At 31.4% G+C, this 18277-nt stretch overlaps 1 protein-coding gene across 1 annotated transcript in view; it reads right to left on the reverse strand.

Moving 5' to 3' along the window:
• LOC139491327 (guanine nucleotide exchange protein SMCR8-like) overlaps positions 1-11563 on the reverse strand; it is a 44261-nt gene extending 32698 nt beyond the window's left edge. Inside the window, exons 1-8 of the mRNA XM_071278950.1 lie at positions 11399-11563; positions 9518-9728; positions 5591-5682; positions 4250-4316; positions 3517-3599; positions 3112-3157; positions 1728-1812; positions 680-819 (exon numbers count right to left, since the gene is read on the reverse strand). Coding sequence (XP_071135051.1) covers positions 680-819; positions 1728-1812; positions 3112-3157; positions 3517-3599; positions 4250-4316; positions 5591-5682; positions 9518-9712 — 708 coding nt within the window. The 5' untranslated portion in view covers positions 9713-9728; positions 11399-11563. The remainder of the gene's footprint in view (positions 1-679; positions 820-1727; positions 1813-3111; positions 3158-3516; positions 3600-4249; positions 4317-5590; positions 5683-9517; positions 9729-11398) is intronic.
• Positions 11564-18277: the final 6714 nt, after the last annotated feature.

Below are 18277 nucleotides of genomic sequence, written 5' to 3' on the forward strand. Positions count from 1 at the left end.
ATTTCATTATATTGTTGAGTTATACTTATTCTTTAATTTTCATGTAGGCATGGCTTTAATAAATTTCAAAATATCCTTCTAATCTAAATCATAAATTTTCACAACTATTGCAGATCACTTCAACTAACCTAAAAAATTATATGTATATAAAAAGACCACTAATAATGTTATCAATGAATAAAAGTTTAACAGAAAGAATACAAAAGCATGAAGATAAGTGTAAATTATTCAGTGGATCTCGTTTCTTGATGTGGTTCATAAGTGTTTCTTGTTTTTAAATAGATTAGACTCATGGTTTTCCTGTTTGAATTGTTTTAACACAGGTCATTTTGGGGGCCCTTTAAAGCTTGCTATTTGGTATGAACCAACACTCCCTGTTAAAGGCCATACTTTGATTTTTAATTGTTTACTTTTAACAAATGTAACTTGGATGGCAAGTTGTCTCATTGGCACTCATACCATATCTTCTTATACAGTGAAACCTGGCTAAACCGAATCCTGCTTAAAATGAAAACCTAGTATAAAGTAAACATGTTCTAAAGCACTGTCATATCAAATTGTATGCGTTGTAAACCTGATAAAACAGAACATCGGCAAAAACCAAACAAAATCTTAAGTCCCAAAGAGGTTCGGTTTAAACAGGTTTCACTGTATCTACACACTGCCACAGTACACATACCAAAGTAGGATTAAGTTGACTCAGGACTCCCTGTACTTCTGAGATCTGTGATTCCAGTATTTTAAGAGATTGTAATAGCTTGTTATCCTGGTCAGTCTGTCCTGGTTGTATTGTAGTTCTGTATCTGTTGACCATCTGGTCTGTAAAACATTTAATAATAAAATAATGTAAATTCAGAAATTATTGCATGCATTTATTATTGCCATTTTGTCATTTTAAATTAAAATGCATTTATCTTTTGGCATCTTGATAAAAATTCTGTTTAGTTCAAATTAAAAATTTCTAACCTGAGTTTAAATATTTGTGATTATAACCCTGTTGCATTTTTCACTATAATAAAAACATTGCAATACTTCCTGAATTTACAGCCATGTCAGGGCCTTTTTATAGCTAACTAATATAAACAGAATGCTTTGCTTATTTTGGAAGGCTGTATCATGACCTACTGTTGGAGAGCTGCCTAATTGTCAATGGAACCACATTTTCTTATTTTTCTTGAGAATATGCATAAATCATGTATATGGAAATCTGTTATGGATGTTTACTTATCTTGTTTTTACTTTTTGTCAGATATTCGGAATCATTCAAGTTTTATCTACAAATATAGTGCCAATAAATATTTTACCAGCTTATCTTACTTTACTTTTTTTATTTTTTTACAAAGTTAAAAAAAAAAAAAAGATTTTGAAAGAAAAAAAATGGTGCCAATGTTAAATGTATGAAAAATCTAGAGAGAATAATTTCCTGCCAAATTTGAATTGAATTATATCTCAAAAACAAGAGCACTGACTGTTATTTTTTTCTACTTTTTAAGTTTAGTTAATTATGTACTATCAATTTGTAAGAGTCTTGTTAAAAGCTTGTAATTTTGAAAGAGAGGAGCGAACATTCTTTTAAAGTAACATATGCTTTTTTCAAAGAGAGCACATGATCTAGTGTATTTTTGTGGAAAAATTTTATCACAACATATACATATTTTGTGGGATTTTTTTTCCAGATTCAAACAATTTTTAAATTGAACTGGTTGTATACCAGTTGTAAAGCTTACCTTTAGTGTACTGTAAATCCATCATAAATTTATCTAGGTCATTCTTAAAAACCAATTTGTTACCATACTTCAAATATCTAGCAATCTACAGGTAAAGAACATATCAAATACATATACATCCACAAACAAATTTATAAAACTTTGAATTGTTCAAATACTATGGCCTTTATAACCTAGAAATATATTATCACTGATATATCTGACAGAACCTTCTAAATTTTGGGTCATGTGATTGGGTCATGTGACTGCTCTTTTACTTCTCAATTAATGTTTTATTAAACTTTTTTTATTCAAGTGTCACTGATGAGTTTTTTTGTAGAGGAAATGCAGGTCCAGCATACCAAAATGACAAGCTGGCATTGTTGATGAGTTTTCACTGTTACAAAATGTGTTAAAAAATTGAAAACAACACGTTTAATAATTCTATGCCCTTTTCTGGATTTACCTTCATCAGGAACGCTCAAAGCTAAATATTTGAAATCTGAAGATGTGTAAGTACCGAAACCGTCGAAGAGCTATATGACTAAAATACCTAAAATAAATAGCCAAATTCATCTAAAGTCAACTTTGCCTGAGGGAGTTCAAACCTTAGTTTCTTAATAATTTAAATAATTATAAACGGACAACATATACTTGTCTTTTTCTGTCCAGTTGATAGTTTTCTCAAACAACATGTATTTATTGTCATAAAACCTAATTATTTTTGTTGATATTTTTTTGCCATTTTCAATTTGTCTATTAAGCTTGAGGAGATTAATTTTCACAAATCATTTCTTTGTTGGTGTTTTTATATGTAGTTAGTCAAAATTGTATCATTACATTTACATTTGACTTATTGTTATTTCCCTTCTATAGCAACAGATGTGGATCCAGGAATTTGGGAATGGCGCCTAAAATTAAACATTGTTTGTTTCCCCAATCCCGACCAACCCTGCAAAATTGTGGCAACTGATAAAATTTTATTGTCAAAACTAAGTCAAATATTATTTTATTCATTTTTGATTTTCAGGCTTGCCGGATCCTCCAATAATGTTCAAGCTTTTTGGAAAAGTAAAATTATTTCCCTACCTACCTACCCACACCTGGCTTGGCAGGGTTGGGATTGAGGAAACAAACAATATATTAGTTTAGGTCTAAGGGACAGAATTGCCTACAAGTCAATTAATGTTAGGATTGAGACTTGTATTCCACCTTCAAGGAAATATCTGGGAAAAAAGTCACAAAACGTAGATGGTTTAGAGTATTGTTTCTTACTAAAGATTGAAATGATGAGAGGCAAGATGGTTTATTGAAATAGAAGGAGGGACATACTATATTAATAGACAAACAGTACTATGACAGTGCAACTATATAGATAAAAACTTAAATGTACATATACAAATACCTTTTTAAAATTGCAGCTTAATTCCTCATAAAAGTTCAATAATTTCCTGAAACGAAAATTGATAATTATGTGCCAAGCCCCAAATAGAAAATTCAATTGTCGGTCATTACATAAAATTGCTTTTCAACTTACAAGAGTCTAAATGCTTTATGAAAATATTTAACAGAAGCAATAAAAACTATAATCTTCACTAAATGTACAGGTTTTCTATGCCTTTCTTGTAATGATCAAGTTCAATGAAGATTAACATTTATCAAATATGTGTTTTATATTTATCATATCTCTGTTGGAATAAAATATTATTTGGGGTACACTCCTATGATACAGCTATACCTTACATAATTCAAAAAACACAATGTAAAATATTTAGATCTCTTATATATATAACATTATACAGGTATGTACCTTTGATCTGGAGTGACATAACTGATAGCAAATGGTCTGGAATAACCCCTAGCTTGTTTGTCTAACAGGAAAAAATGATGTACCTGGAGGAAAACAGCTGAGATGTAAACCCATTCATTACTTCCAATTTTGTCAATTCTACATAATTACATTATTCTGATTGGCTAGCTGCACATCATGTGTTATTCCTTTAGTAATTGCATTACTCAATAAAACTTATCATTCATGATAACACGTGGTCCCACAATAAAGTGCACAGGCAATGACAGGTGAATTAAATAAAAAAAATATGTTTTCATGATCAAAGCTAAAAAAATGTAATTATAAGTATTGAATGCTTCTTTTTGTAACTTCATATAGGGATGTAAAAGCATTGACCATGTGCACATTTTTAGAATGAAACACTTCCCCACTTCATACCAAATGTACTTTGGTCAACGCTTTTACACCCCAATGAAGTTACAAAAAGAAGCATTCAATTCTTAATTAAATCCATATGGATTTATATGTGTATATATGTATATGCTCGGACAGGGCCCTTGAATAATTGGATTCAATAAAAGATTATTATTCTTATTTTTATGCAATCTGAAACTTTACAGCAATTTTTGTATGGAATTTTCTTAGTGTGTTGAAGACCCATTGGTGGCCTTGTGTTGTTTTCTGCTCTTTGGTTGGGTAGTTATCTGTTTGACACATTTCCCATTTTCATTCTCGATTTTATGTTACTTACAAATGCATAAACATTCTCTTTTGTATCTGACATCATGACCTGTGAATCCTCTGGCATGTTAAAACCCCTAAAATTATAAACAAGTGAGATGATTTCAATATGTCAAGTAAACTGTGGCTCCTTTATTATTTGTTGGATACCAATTTTTGTGGATCTCTTAGTTACCCTGGAACCATGAATTCCGATGTATAACGAATTACAAATTTTCTACAAGAATGTATCCAAACTTTGTCAAAATCATGAAATCAATTGACAATTATTCTCAAAAAAGCAAGTTTTCCTGAATCCACATAAATAAATGAATCCACAGTATTCTTATTTGTCTAAGCTGAGTGTGCTACCATGAGGCTACCAAGACATTTCAAATTACAAAGTTGTCAAGAATGTTTTCTTCTTTTGTGACTATCTTTTTTCCTCTTAACTTAAATTTCAATTTCCAAAGCTTTTCACAATTTCAGCATATTTTTTGTGTTATGATTCATATCTTCTTAATTTGAATTAACATATGATTTTAAAACCTAACATTATAATCATAATATAGATCAGGTGTACTAAGCTATAGGTTGGTGTGACTAAAACTTTATTCAATATAGATCAACCAAATTAGAGGTAACAGTAAATTACTGTTGTTTAAATTGCGTAAATCAATTATTCAGATACTATCATACATGTCATACCAATCAAATAATCAAAGTGCTTGTAAGCACTGAACGGTAAAGATTGCTTCAATTTATCAGTGGGAAGTAAAATTAAATATTGCATTGGTTGTATTTGATTTAACAGCAATTCTAGACAAAGGAAGATAACTCCAATTTTTAAATTGAGATGACTTTAACAATGACATGTTTTATAATTAAAGAGCAGATATTAGATTCCTGCCCCTTGCAAAATTTATGTAATGTTCTTGACAAGTGTACCATCATGTTGTGCCTTGAATATCTGAACATATATAACATCGATAAATTTCTTGAAATGTTCTTGGAAAGGATGTCTAGAATGTTATCATCAATGCACTATATTTTGTGTATCAAAAAGGTAGTGATAAGTCTTGGAAGATTTAGATATCAAGTCAGTCCCATAAGGTTTTGAATGCATTTCATGCAATCTTTACCTAAAAAAACAAGAACTGTCAGAGGGATTCACATCAACTCCACAAGGAGATTGACTGAAGCATAAAATTAACATAGAGACTAGAGATTAAATGTCTCTTGATTTGCTTAAACAAAAATTCAAACCTGATACAAGATAGATGAATGGTCAGAGGTGCAGACCTTAAAACAAAATGCCCCCTGGCTATTGGTGGCAGGGATTTAAAAATGAAAGTCAAAACATAATACATACTGTTGTCCAGATGACCCAAGATCTACTGACATAATCCTCACTGTAAAATCATTAATGTCAAAATGTATCTCTCTGTCATTTGGAATGGTTATCTGAAATAGAATCGTTAATATATGGTAATGAACTTGACTGAGAGCATTCTATTTATAGGGCTGTTCTATTAAAGCATTTTTGTACCAATGGAAGACATCTTGAAAACATTGTTACTCCCTAAAGAAGTTATTTGGAAACCTGCATACAAATTTAGAATTATATTTCAATTCAAGTAACCTTCCATGTATATTTTTTACCTTGAACGGTCCACAATGAAAGGCTTGTTTTTTTTTACTGCTTCAAAACTGTTTAAAAACTTAACTTTTCCATTTGCATCAAGACTAGCTTAATTACAAACTGTATGAAATTAAAAGGGAGATAACTTTAACAAAAAATCTAGATGACACAAATCAACCAGATGCTCGGCAGGGTGTAGCTTTATACAACCGCAGAGGTCGAATCCTGAACGGTTGGGGCAAGTATACCCACAACATTCAAGCTAGATACAGCTCTGAATTTGGATTGTGATTAAATAGTTGACACAGCATAGGTTTCTGACACAGAATGAATGTGGTCTAATGAACTTAACATTTTTTTTGCATTTGAGCAATTCACTTTCAAAAAAAAAATATTAATTTCTGAAATCTGAAATGAGAAAAATTGAACCCCCCCACCCCAATTTTTTTTTCACATCCCCCTTTCCCTTATTCCAAAACTGATCTCAATTCAAATTTCTAATGAAGTTTGCAACAATAACTACACATCTAAATACATCATAAAATATTAAAATGTAAAAAAAGTGCTTGTCATCACTGAATGGTAAAGATTGTTTTAATTTATCAGTTCGTAGTATATTGTGTATATTGTATAAAACAATGATTTAAATTGATTCAACTACTATTCTGGACAAAGAAAGATAACTCCAATTGAAAATTTCTTGCTATTGCGCAATATTGTGCAATTAGATATTTCTTGCTATTGCGCAATATTGTGCAATTAGATATTTCTTGCTATTGCGCAATATTGTGCAATTAGATATTTCTTTCTATATATATATTGTGCAATACTGTGCAATTGAAAATCCTTGCTATTGCACAATACTGTGCAATTGAAGATTTCTTGCTATTGTGCAATACTGTGCAATTGAAAATTTCTTGCTATTGCACAATACTGTGCAATTGAAGATTTCTTGCTATTGCTGAATACTGTGCAATTGAAAATTTCTTGCTATTGCAAAACACTAAATATAATAATTTTGGATCCTGCTTTGGACCAACTTGAAAACTGGGCCCATTATCAAAAATTTAAGTACATGTTTAGATTCAGCATATCAAAGAAGCCCAAGAATTCAATTTTTGTCAAAATCAAACTTAGTTTAATTTTGGACCCTTTGGACTTTAATGTAGACCAATTTGAAAACGGGACCAAAAATTAAGAATCTACATGCACAGTTAGATTTGGCATATATCAAAGAACCACAATTATTTAATTTTTGATGAAATCAAACAAAGTTTAATTTTGGACCCTGATTTGGACTAACTTGAAAACTGGGCCAATAATCAAAAATCTAAGTACATTTTTAGATTCAACATATCAAAGAACCCAAAGGATTCAATTTTTGTTAAAATCAAACTAAGTTTAATTTTGGACCCTTTGGACCTTAATGTAGACCAATTTGAAAACGGGACCAAAAAATATAGAATCTACATACACAGTTAGATTTGGCATATCAAAGAACCCCAAGTATTCAATTTTTGATGAAATCAACAAAGTTTAATTTTGGACCCTTTGGGCCCTTTATTCCTAAACTGTTGGGACCAAAACTCCCAAAATCAATCCCAACCTTCCTTTTATGGTCTTAAACCTTGTGTTTAAATTTTATAGATTTCTATTTACTTATACTAAAGTTATGGTGCGAAAACCAAGAAAAATGCTTATTTGGGCCAATTTTTGGCCCCTAATTCCTAAAATGTTGGGATCTCAACTCCAAAAATCAATCCCAACCTTCCTTTTGTGTTCATAAACCTTGTGTTTAAATTTCATTGATTTATATTTACTTATACTTAAATTATTGTGCGAAAACCAAGAATAATGCTTATTGGGCCCTTTTTTGACCCCTAATTCCTAAACAGCTGGAACCAAAACTCCCAAAATCAATCCCAAACTTCCTTTTGCGGTCATAAACCTTGTTTTTAAATTTCATAGATTTCTCTTTACTTAAACTAAAGTTATAGTGCGAAAACCAAAAGTCTTCAGACGACGACGATGCCAACGTGATACCAATATACAACCAAAAAATTTTCAATTTTTGCGGTCGTATAGAAATTAATGGGGAATGTGTCAAAAGGGACACAGATGATGCCCCCACTAGCATAAAACGTTATAAAGGGACATAACTCAAGAACTGTAAAAGTGCAGCTGCCAAAAATTGAACTTAAACTGAGTTTAGAGGTAATAAGCATTATATACACATTTCATTAAATTTAGTTTCAGGCAAACTTAAGTTAAGAGAACAGAAACGAAAAAAACTTCAATTTTTTCCACTTGTAAAGGGGCATAACCCTAGAATGGTAATCAAAGTGCTTGTAATCATTGAATGGTAAAGATTGCTTTCATTTATCAGTTGGTAGTAAAAGTGAATATTGCATTATATATTGTATATAGCATTGATTTAAGTTGATTCAAATATTATTCTTGACAAAGAAAGGTTACTCCCATTTTCAAAGAATATTTTATAAAGCATTGGTTTTAGGTGATTCAACAACCATTCTGGACAAAGAAAGATAACTCCAATTTAATGTCTTGAAACTACAAAAATGCTTATTTTGGGCCCCTTTGGACCGCTTATTCCTAAACCTTAGGGACCATAACCCCCAAAATCAATCAATTCCTTTTGTGGTTATAAACATTGTGTTAAAATTTTATTGATTTCTATTTACTTATACTAAAGTTATTATCCAGCAACCATTAGTCTTCGGGCGACGAAGATGCAGACTATGACGTGATACCAATATACAATACAATAGCAAAACCTTTTTGCGGTCGTATAAAAACATTTAATTTTGATAAGCAGAAGAGTTATCTCCCATTAATTATTAAAACCTCTCTTTTGTTATAAAGTAAGTTATCAAAGGTAAATATTCTAAATATGCATAGGACCCTTGCCAAATCTATGCTTCATGCATATTTAAATAAGGCTAGGTGTGGAAACATCCTTGTACCATATTTTCATTGTTTGTTTCTATTGTAATAGTAATGTTGTTTCAGTTTGCTGTATCAATTTATAAAACTATACTTTTAATGACTGGAAAATATTTTTGTAAAAGTTCTATTTTTGCAAGAGATTAAAATTTAAATTCTTCTACTGGTTCTTCAAATGTCAAACCTTTTCAAAAGGTTTTTTTTCCATGTTTGTTTTTGTTTGTCTTTATTTTTATGTTTGTCTTATCTCTATTTCTGAACTGGAAAAAAGATTAAATTTATGTACAGGGTACTGTATTTTAACAAGTTTTCTTATTAAATGAAGAAACTCGCATTGATACTCCCCTTAATAAAAAAATCTCCTGTTTTCAGTATATGCACGATATATTTATGAGGGTCTGGATGAGATTTACAGAATTCAGAGTATGGGACAAAAAGTGAGGAATAAAGGGCAAATAAAAAAAAGTCAAAATCAGATAAAAGAAATATTGACAAAAAAAGTTAAATATAGAAAATAAGGGAGTGTTAAACTATAAAAGATGGAGAATAATGAGCATAATGAATAAAGAATACAGAATAATGGAAATAATGGATAAAGAATATAGAAAATTGGTCTAAAGAATTAAAAAAAAAAGAGATATGAAGGACCCCTCTTCCAGACCATAATAAATGCTTTAAAATAATTTCGTTTACCACTGGTTTTGGTCCCTCTAATTCTGAGAATTCAGCTATGACAACGATATCAGTATCTAGCTGTGTTATATCAGGTTGCTTGTGCCATGGGTTAGGTAATCTGAATGCAGGATAGAGATATTCAGGTAAGTAGGAGTCTGTGAAAGACTCATCTTCCATACAACCCTCCATGTAGGCAATGTCTGCCCCAAACATGGCTGTAGATGGTGATCTGAAAATAGTTTATTTGTTAAACAGTATCATATGTCAAACAGCCCTTATATAGATATTTTTCCATTGTACACTGATCTAGATCTGAAAACAGAGTTTACAGGTATTCATTTTACAGCATCATATGTTATACAGTTCTTATATCATTATATAAATATGTTTTCATTGTACACTTGCACTGAAGAAAGAAAGTGATTCAGTTTATTTTTACAGTGAATTTGTGATTAAAGGGAGAATAATCAATAATTACATGCATATGTATATATTAAGTACAAGTAAAAAAATCTGAATGTCTAAGAGACATAATTAATTAGCAAAAAAAATATTTACCTATACCAGTCAGAGATATAACTCTATCTGTCTATACGGTTATTACAGAACAGTCAGAGATATAACTCTATAGGGTTATTACAGAAAATAACTTGCATGTGTCATTACAGATACTTTCATGAGTTGTCTACTCTAAGTCTTTATTCCTTGTATTTTCTAAATCTGTAATAACATGTGTTTGTTATTTGTAAAATTATTTAATTTATAGTGGGCTCTAGGGATTTCTTGAGACTTTGTGCAGAAACTAAATGCATAGCCTTGATAACTAATGTTTTAATAAGATTAATACAATTTTGATTAAACATGGTAAATCAATGAGACAAGGCTATTAAGAGATAAACTAAGCTGTGATAACAAGGCTAGGTTATTAAAGAAATGTAACTTATTATTTAAGACACTTGGGAGTTACTGAGAAACTTGCGCAGAACCTCATCACATGCTCTGGTAATTATTTCTTACAATAAACTTAAATACATTGTAATTATCATGATGTATGTCTGAGCAAATGCTTTGAAGTGATAATGAAGCTGTGATAACACCCTTTAGTTATTACAGGCATATTTTTGCTGTATTAAACATATAAGTGTACTGTACTATGCATAATTGGCAAACTATGAATTTTTATATCTTTAAATAGTTCAGTATACATGTAGACAAAAGTAATATCAATAGAACTTTTATAAATTTTAATTAAACCTTAGATGTATATTGTCCCTTAGAAACATGTAACATACATATGTTATCGTAAAACTTTCTTTGATTTTTTAGTCCACAATAACAAATGTATGTTATTTTTCTGTAATAACCCTATAGAGTTATATCCCTGACTTGTATACAAGTAATCAAAATACACTTGTACATGTATAATTACCCTTCAAATTTACTTATATAAGTATATTAATATTTACTTCTTCAAGTACATAAAAAAAGTACTTGTACTGATTGTTCGATGCTTAATGTCAAGTGGCAAATATTTCATGTATGTTCAAGAAGATCAATATTTTTTTTTATTTTAAGTATGACAATGGAGTAACACTGTAAATGTTTGTCCAGAGGTTGAAATGGAATATAAATCAAAATCTTGTGACAGTAATCAGAGACATGATAGTATATATGTTTCTGCAGTAATTAACATTGATCAAAAGCTAATATGTGTTTTTGTAAGCATGGGTTTAATTTTATACATTGACTTTGAATAGAGGCAGAATTACATGTACATGTGAGGGATTACATCAAGGTGAAATGTGTGTCATGTGTATACAGTACATGTACATGTATACATAGTGGTTATATTTTAACACTCAATTGAGTTTCTGACTCCTGTAGTAAAAGTACATGTACCACTGTTATAGGATGTAGCAAAGCATTTCATGTGATAGAAAGTATCGTCAGCAGGTTATATCTGAAGCGACAAACTAGCTAAATTATGCTTCTTTACAACATTTCAATATTTATATTTTCCAAAACAAGTCTAAAATATAAACCGGATGTATGACTTTGAAGTGTAAAATTGTAACGTAAACGGACATTGTAAATGCGGATTTCTTATAGAGCTAAACTTTGGTAATTTGCTTGTATTACGGTACCAATGGTATTTCAATTGATCGGGCGGAGCGTACGTTTTAACTTGCATAAGGACAGTTTATTTGAAGATGTGTGTGACAAGAATGATTGCCGTTCTAATTATTACTGATTTTTAATCACCTATCAGTGTCATCAAATGAATTTACAAAAGGATGACAGGACACTTCATTAATGAGTTTATCCTAAAGCACCTTTCTATAGATGGACTTGATTATTATGAGCGAACCGGTTAAACTCCGCCCAGTCAAGTGAAATAAATCAAGTAATAGACCTCTATGTGTTTTATCAATATTCACGAGAAACAGTTTTCATTTTTTTTTACTTATATATCGAGGATTTTTTTCTGCCGTTTCAGTCTTGTTGAAATATTACTGATTTCCAAAAGTTGTGATACAAGTGGAAAATATCAATGATATTAATAAAAGAATAACTCATTTGTATAGTAGTAGTACTAGTACTATACAAATCCATGATGAGAAAAAAATGTATTCCCCATAAGTAGTTTTGGGGGTAATAAAATTTCAAATTTAGTAATCAATCAAGTCAGTTTCCCTAGCCAAAATGTCGAGAAAATTGGTGAGGGCTGGGACTATTATACTAGTCCCAGGTGAGGGTATAATAAAGGATTTTTATACCTGAAACTTGCATGTACATCCCATATTATTTTTTTTTCTTTTCAAAATTCTTAGATATGTATTTTGTTCAATCATTTAGAACAAAGAAGTTGAAATAATTAAAAAAAAAATTGTTTAAAGAAAAAAAGAAGAAACAAATCTCAAATTTACAAAATTGTCAGCATAGAAATTTGACATGAAAAAAAAAACAACACAACTTTATAAAACTTTCTTATATCAACCCATACCTTAAGTTTTTTTACCAGTTAAATCAGAGACATACTAAATGTCTGTGGTAACTAATTCAGATTGGTCCAATGTCTTCAGCTTTAGTGAGAGTTTTTTTTTTCCTGCCAAACTAAAGGACAAAATTACATGATACAATACATGTAGCTTGCAGCACCACTTACGAGTTCTTCAAAAAGTAACTCACCATGCAGAGAAATTCTGCTTGGGACTTACTAATACCAACATATATAATCTATATGTCTTGTATCGTCAATTCTTTTCAATTTCATTTTTTTTTTACTCGAACTGTTCAGCACAATAAGATATAAAAATCAGTCATCATGTGTTCCAGAGAGCTTGACAATATTTCAAATTTGGACACTTTTTATATAAAATTTTTCATATTTAATTAAATAAATTACTTACACCAAATTTTTAACAACTTTATTTGAATTTATATATGTCAGATATACATTCAAATATTAATTTGAGTCTGTGGCCAGAACATAGAACAAACGCCTTTTCAATAGAAATTGTTATCAAATTTGAGTTAGCCAATTTTTTATATGGCTGCCTTCGTCAAATCATTTCAGAACATTTGGTCTGCTGATATCCTTATTGATACGAACATGGGGCATGGATGGACCGCACAATCTCTGCCACTAATGCATGCCCTTTCCCAAGTTTTCAGTCGTCCTAGGGCTGAACAAAAACATGCACAGCAGACGCTTGTCACATGGAGAGTTAAGAAAAGGATGAGAATACGTCGTACGTTTGGGTTAAAGTCCAGATGTGCGTATGTAAGAGGTTCTGAAGGTATTTGGGAACTTATTCCTTATTTGTAAACTTCGTTTTCAATCTCAAGATCTCCTGCTGCCAGTTTTCAGCATGTTCAATGTCTAGCAAATTCGGGTTGTACGCTCCTTTCTATTTCACCTATGCACACATGTATCAGGTAGTCTCGAATGTAAAAACATGAAATTTCGTAGTCCCGAATTAACTATATTAAAGACAAAATCCCGTTTTAAAGGTCAGGCTGTTCCTCAATAATGTCATATGGGGTTTTTTTTCTTCAATTTTTAACGTTAAAGAAACATGGATAAAAAAATTTCCATGCAGGTTTAATATCATTTATATTTTGTTTATCTGTAAAGAGAGTGAATAAAGCTGGTAAAACGGAGAAATAAATACGCAGACAGGACTGCTCCCGTGCGATGCCCCATTACCTAATTATTTTGTCAGTCAGTTTTTCGATTAGTTCAAATGAAGTTATATTCAATACCAATTTTTTCTTAATCCCTGTTCATAAACAACTAGAATTATTCCGTCCTCACCTTCAGTTCGCTTTTCCCTTTTCTGCAAGAGCCTGTTTTACAATCTGTCGATACCTGTAACTTGGGATCGCACAAGGTCATGTATTTCTCTGGCTATCGATGACTTCTTTACACTAAATCCATGGGATGTTGGATGTGTACGGATTGATAGTTTAGTCTTAGTTCCATGATTTTTTTATTAGTTGTTAGTGGCTTTGAACTAGCTGTCAGATAACTGCGAGTACTCTCAGATCTGTTCATTGTGTCTTTTTGTGTCGGGATGTATAAGTACCGGGCCACGTCCACTTGTATATTTGTCCATCTGATGAGTTAAGCCATTTTCAATTGATTTTTATAGTTCGTTCTTATATTGTACTGTTATACCAGGTTAGGGGAGGGTTGGGATCCCGCTAACATGTTTAACCCCGCCACATTATTTATGTATGTGCCTGTCCCAAGTCAGGAGCCTGTAATTCAGTGGTTGTCGTTTGTTTATGTGTTACATATTTGTTTTTCGTTCTTTTTTTACATAAATAAGGCCGTTAGTTTTCTCGTTTGAATTGTTTTACATTGTCTTATCGGGGCCTTTTATAGCTGACTATGCGGTATGGGCTTTGCTCATTGATGAAGGCCGTACGGTGACCTATAGTTGTTAATGTCTGTGTCATTTTGGTCTTTTGTGGATAGTTGTCTCATTGGCAATAATACCACATCTTCTTTTTTATATTTAACCACAAATCCATGATTATTATCGTTACTAGATTAATGTAATTGAAAAACATCATCGGCTGAGATGCTAAGTTATATTCGGGAAGAATAATTTAAAAGGCATGGTCACAAGTTATGGAAATTAAGGTTGAGACAGAACAACAAATGACTATATTTCGTATTAAATTACAATAAACATACAAAAAAATCAGTGTCGAAATTTTAGTGAGGCAATTGCCTCACTTGTCTAAATGGTAGTTACGGCCTTGAGATATTCATGCAAATGTAAGAAGGATGAAAATATGAGGAAAATGTCTAATCATTTCCGAAGCAGTGTCCGTGGATATTTCATTAAGGGTAATTTAGTTTATGTAAATAAGATGGATAAATCGTAGAAAATTGTTCTCGTACTTTTTTTCGTAAAAAGTCTACGTCGTCGGCTACGACAAGCGTAGGGGATGATGCTACGCAGACTCGCGGACATGTTTCATCTGAAATTGAGCCAAGCGGGGCAATGGGTTCTACATCTGACGCAACGTAACTAAGAACTAAACAACCATATTCTGACATCACTTCCTGTACGTGACACTTCAGTTCCTATATTCCGAAGAAAAAGTGCCCCTGTAATGGGTCTGATTTTGAGATGTCAAATATAAGAATGGGTGGGAAACTTTCAGCGAATATTGATGAATTGAATGACGGTACTAGTTTAAAAAAAAACAATAAAATTCTGTTGGAAATATTATATGAATTGGTGGGTATTTTGAAATTAAACAAAAATCTAACCAGTGTCGCATTCTGGGGGAGTACATGTGCTCAAAGGGAAAATAAATATAATTTTCTGCATAAAATGGCTTAATTTATTTTAGCCACCCGCTCGGCGATAGTTTTGCATCCATATCATTTCAACCCTGGCTACGCTACTGACCAGTTTTTAAAACAAAATGACGTTCATTAACTCTTTGAAAATTGCAAACTTTGTCATGGAAATCAGGATATATTTCTTAAGTAATAAAACGCGAACTTCAATTTATAACGATCACCTATTTTGTAGTGAAGTCAATACATATACTATGAAGGTAAGGCTTTGTATAGTTTTAAATTATACAAAGCCTAATCAAGTTCATGCAAAACTCTAAAAAAAAGTGTTGGACGCATGGAATTTATAAAGCCTAAATGTTTGGTTTCATTAAGATTAATTCTTGTTATACCTTTCAAAATATGATATATCTTATTCCCCTCTGAAACTACAGGCAAAAAGGATACCAAACATTCTTTTTCCGAATATTCCTAATGGTATATCGTTTGAAAATTGCATCCGTTGAATTGATCAATCATCAACTATGGCCTATATATTGCTAAAATAAGAACATCGGAGTAAAACAACTTTGTGGCCTATACCTAAAACCAAAAACAGTTATAGCAAATAGTCATTGCGTAGAATGCAGCAGAAAAATGGACAATCCATTTTGGAGTTATTGCTCCTAAAACGTGTTTTTGATTTAAGCAAATTTCACTGTTGTTGGAATTATCTTGAAAAGAGTGAACGTATCTTCGGCAACGTGAAGTCAAAGCACATACGAAAAAGAAGACACGAACTTCATATAGTAATAAGATAATGATCAAAAGTATTCCAACCAAGTATTGGGAAAATGTTTAATAACAAAAGTGATATGCGTTTGAACTATCTGGTTTTGGTATGAATTTCATCTAAACTCTGAAACAGACATTTTTCTAGTTTGTTTTTATGTTGTACTGTTGCGCGCTGTCTCAAATTAAAGGAAGTTGAGTTTAAGCACGTCACATTCTGTATGTGGCTGTCCGAAGTCAGGATCCTGTTATTCAGTGTTTGTCATATGTTGCTGTGTGACATATTTGTTTTACCTTCATTTGTTTGTGCAAAAAGAAGGCTGTTTTCTCGTTTGATTTTTTTTTTACCTATTTATCATTATTTATCATTTTGGGTCCTTTAAAAACTAAATATGCGGTATGGGCTTTACTCAGGCCGTAATATGACCTATAGTGAATAATTTTTATGTCATTTGGTCTCTAGTGTTGAGTTGTCTTATTTGCAATCAAACCACTGATATCTTCTTATTCTTATATAATCAAATATCTGAACAAATTCAGTGTATACTGTTAGACAAAAAAAAGCCATTACTCTATCAAACACGATCCCGTATAGAACCATTTGATGCGACTGTCATACAAGTGAGAGGTCGTTTAGCGCTATAAAACCAGGTTCAATCCACCATTTTCTACATTTGAAAATGACTCTACCAAGTCAGGAATATGACAGTTGTCTATTCGTTTGATGTGTTTTATCATTTGATTTTGCCATTTGATTACGGACTTTCGTTGTGAACTTTCCTCGGAGTTAAGTATTTTTGTGATTTTACTTTTTTCCCTTCATACAAGTAAAATATGAAATGCAAACTTTACGTCTACACTTTACCTTAGATTCACCAAAATAGATGCTCAGCGTCGCATTAAACTTGTAATAGGTTCATAAGATAAAATCATGAGAGTGAAATGGGGATATGTCAAAGAAACCACAGACAAACAGATCAAAGGCTACCAATGGATCTTCAACAGAGCGGTTTTGGTGCTTTCAAACAAGCTTCATAAAAACCCGAATTGCCCACCTGGTGATCATGATAATAATATGCAATTTTCATTTACAAATTTATTACAATCAAGTAGGATTGTTTACTTGTAAATGTTTTTTTTCTATAGTTTTCCTTGACAAAGTCGCACGCTGCATAATGACAATTGTCCATATGTGAACCAAGTCCGAGACATAATCATCATGTTCCTTTTAAAAGTGGTTTATATGTCATAATGTGTTTTGCCACCTTGATTGTTTATCATTTTTTTTTCAATATTAGAAACATGTAGTTTTGTGGAAATAAATGACACCATGATATAAAAAAGTAAAATAACAAAAATACCGAACTCGGGGAAAAAGCTCAGAACGGAAAGTCCCTAATCTTGGAACAGTCAATATACATGTTCCTGTCCTAATCAAATGGGAAAAGCTCAAACACATCAAACGATGGATAACAACTGTCATACTCCTGACTTGGTACAGACATTTTCATATGTAAAAAATGGTTGATCAAACTATTTTCGTAAATTTTAAAACAGAATGCAGCAATACTTTTTGAGACATAAATGAATGCAGTTTTCAACTCCGTACCTTATTTTTGCTTTATTATTATTATTATTATTATTATTATTATTGTAATTTTGTATTACAGTCTTTGATGATTGTTTTGTAGAAAAAACTGACGTCGACTGACAACATTTGAATCCTGACCAAGTGTTTTATTTGATAGCAACACTCATAAGTCTTATGTAGACGAAACGTGTGTCTAGTTTTTTTGGATTAAAACTTAGTATATTTGACGATACGTTTGATAAAGCAGGCCTTTGCCATTATGTTTGATCATGAGAAAAAAGGGTGGGTCACACAGTTTGAAGTTAACAATAGACAAGTTCAATACTGTACCAAATAAATCCAATCTTTCATCTCTTACACATTATACTTTTTTTTCAAATCTTCTAGGTTCAGAAAAACTTTTCCATATATACATGTAATATATGCAAATGTTAATTTATATTCTGACACTCTTTAAAATACTGTCACAGTGAATAAAACTCTTCATTTATCTATTCTATTCAACTATTGAACGGGGACTTGGTTTGAAGTCCATTTTTCACTTTTGGAAACACCATCGACATTTAATATTTAACATTAAAAAAAAATGACT

This window comes from Mytilus edulis, chromosome 10 (genome assembly GCF_963676685.1).
Source record: "Mytilus edulis chromosome 10, xbMytEdul2.2, whole genome shotgun sequence".
NCBI classification, from domain to species: domain Eukaryota; kingdom Metazoa; phylum Mollusca; class Bivalvia; order Mytilida; family Mytilidae; genus Mytilus; species Mytilus edulis.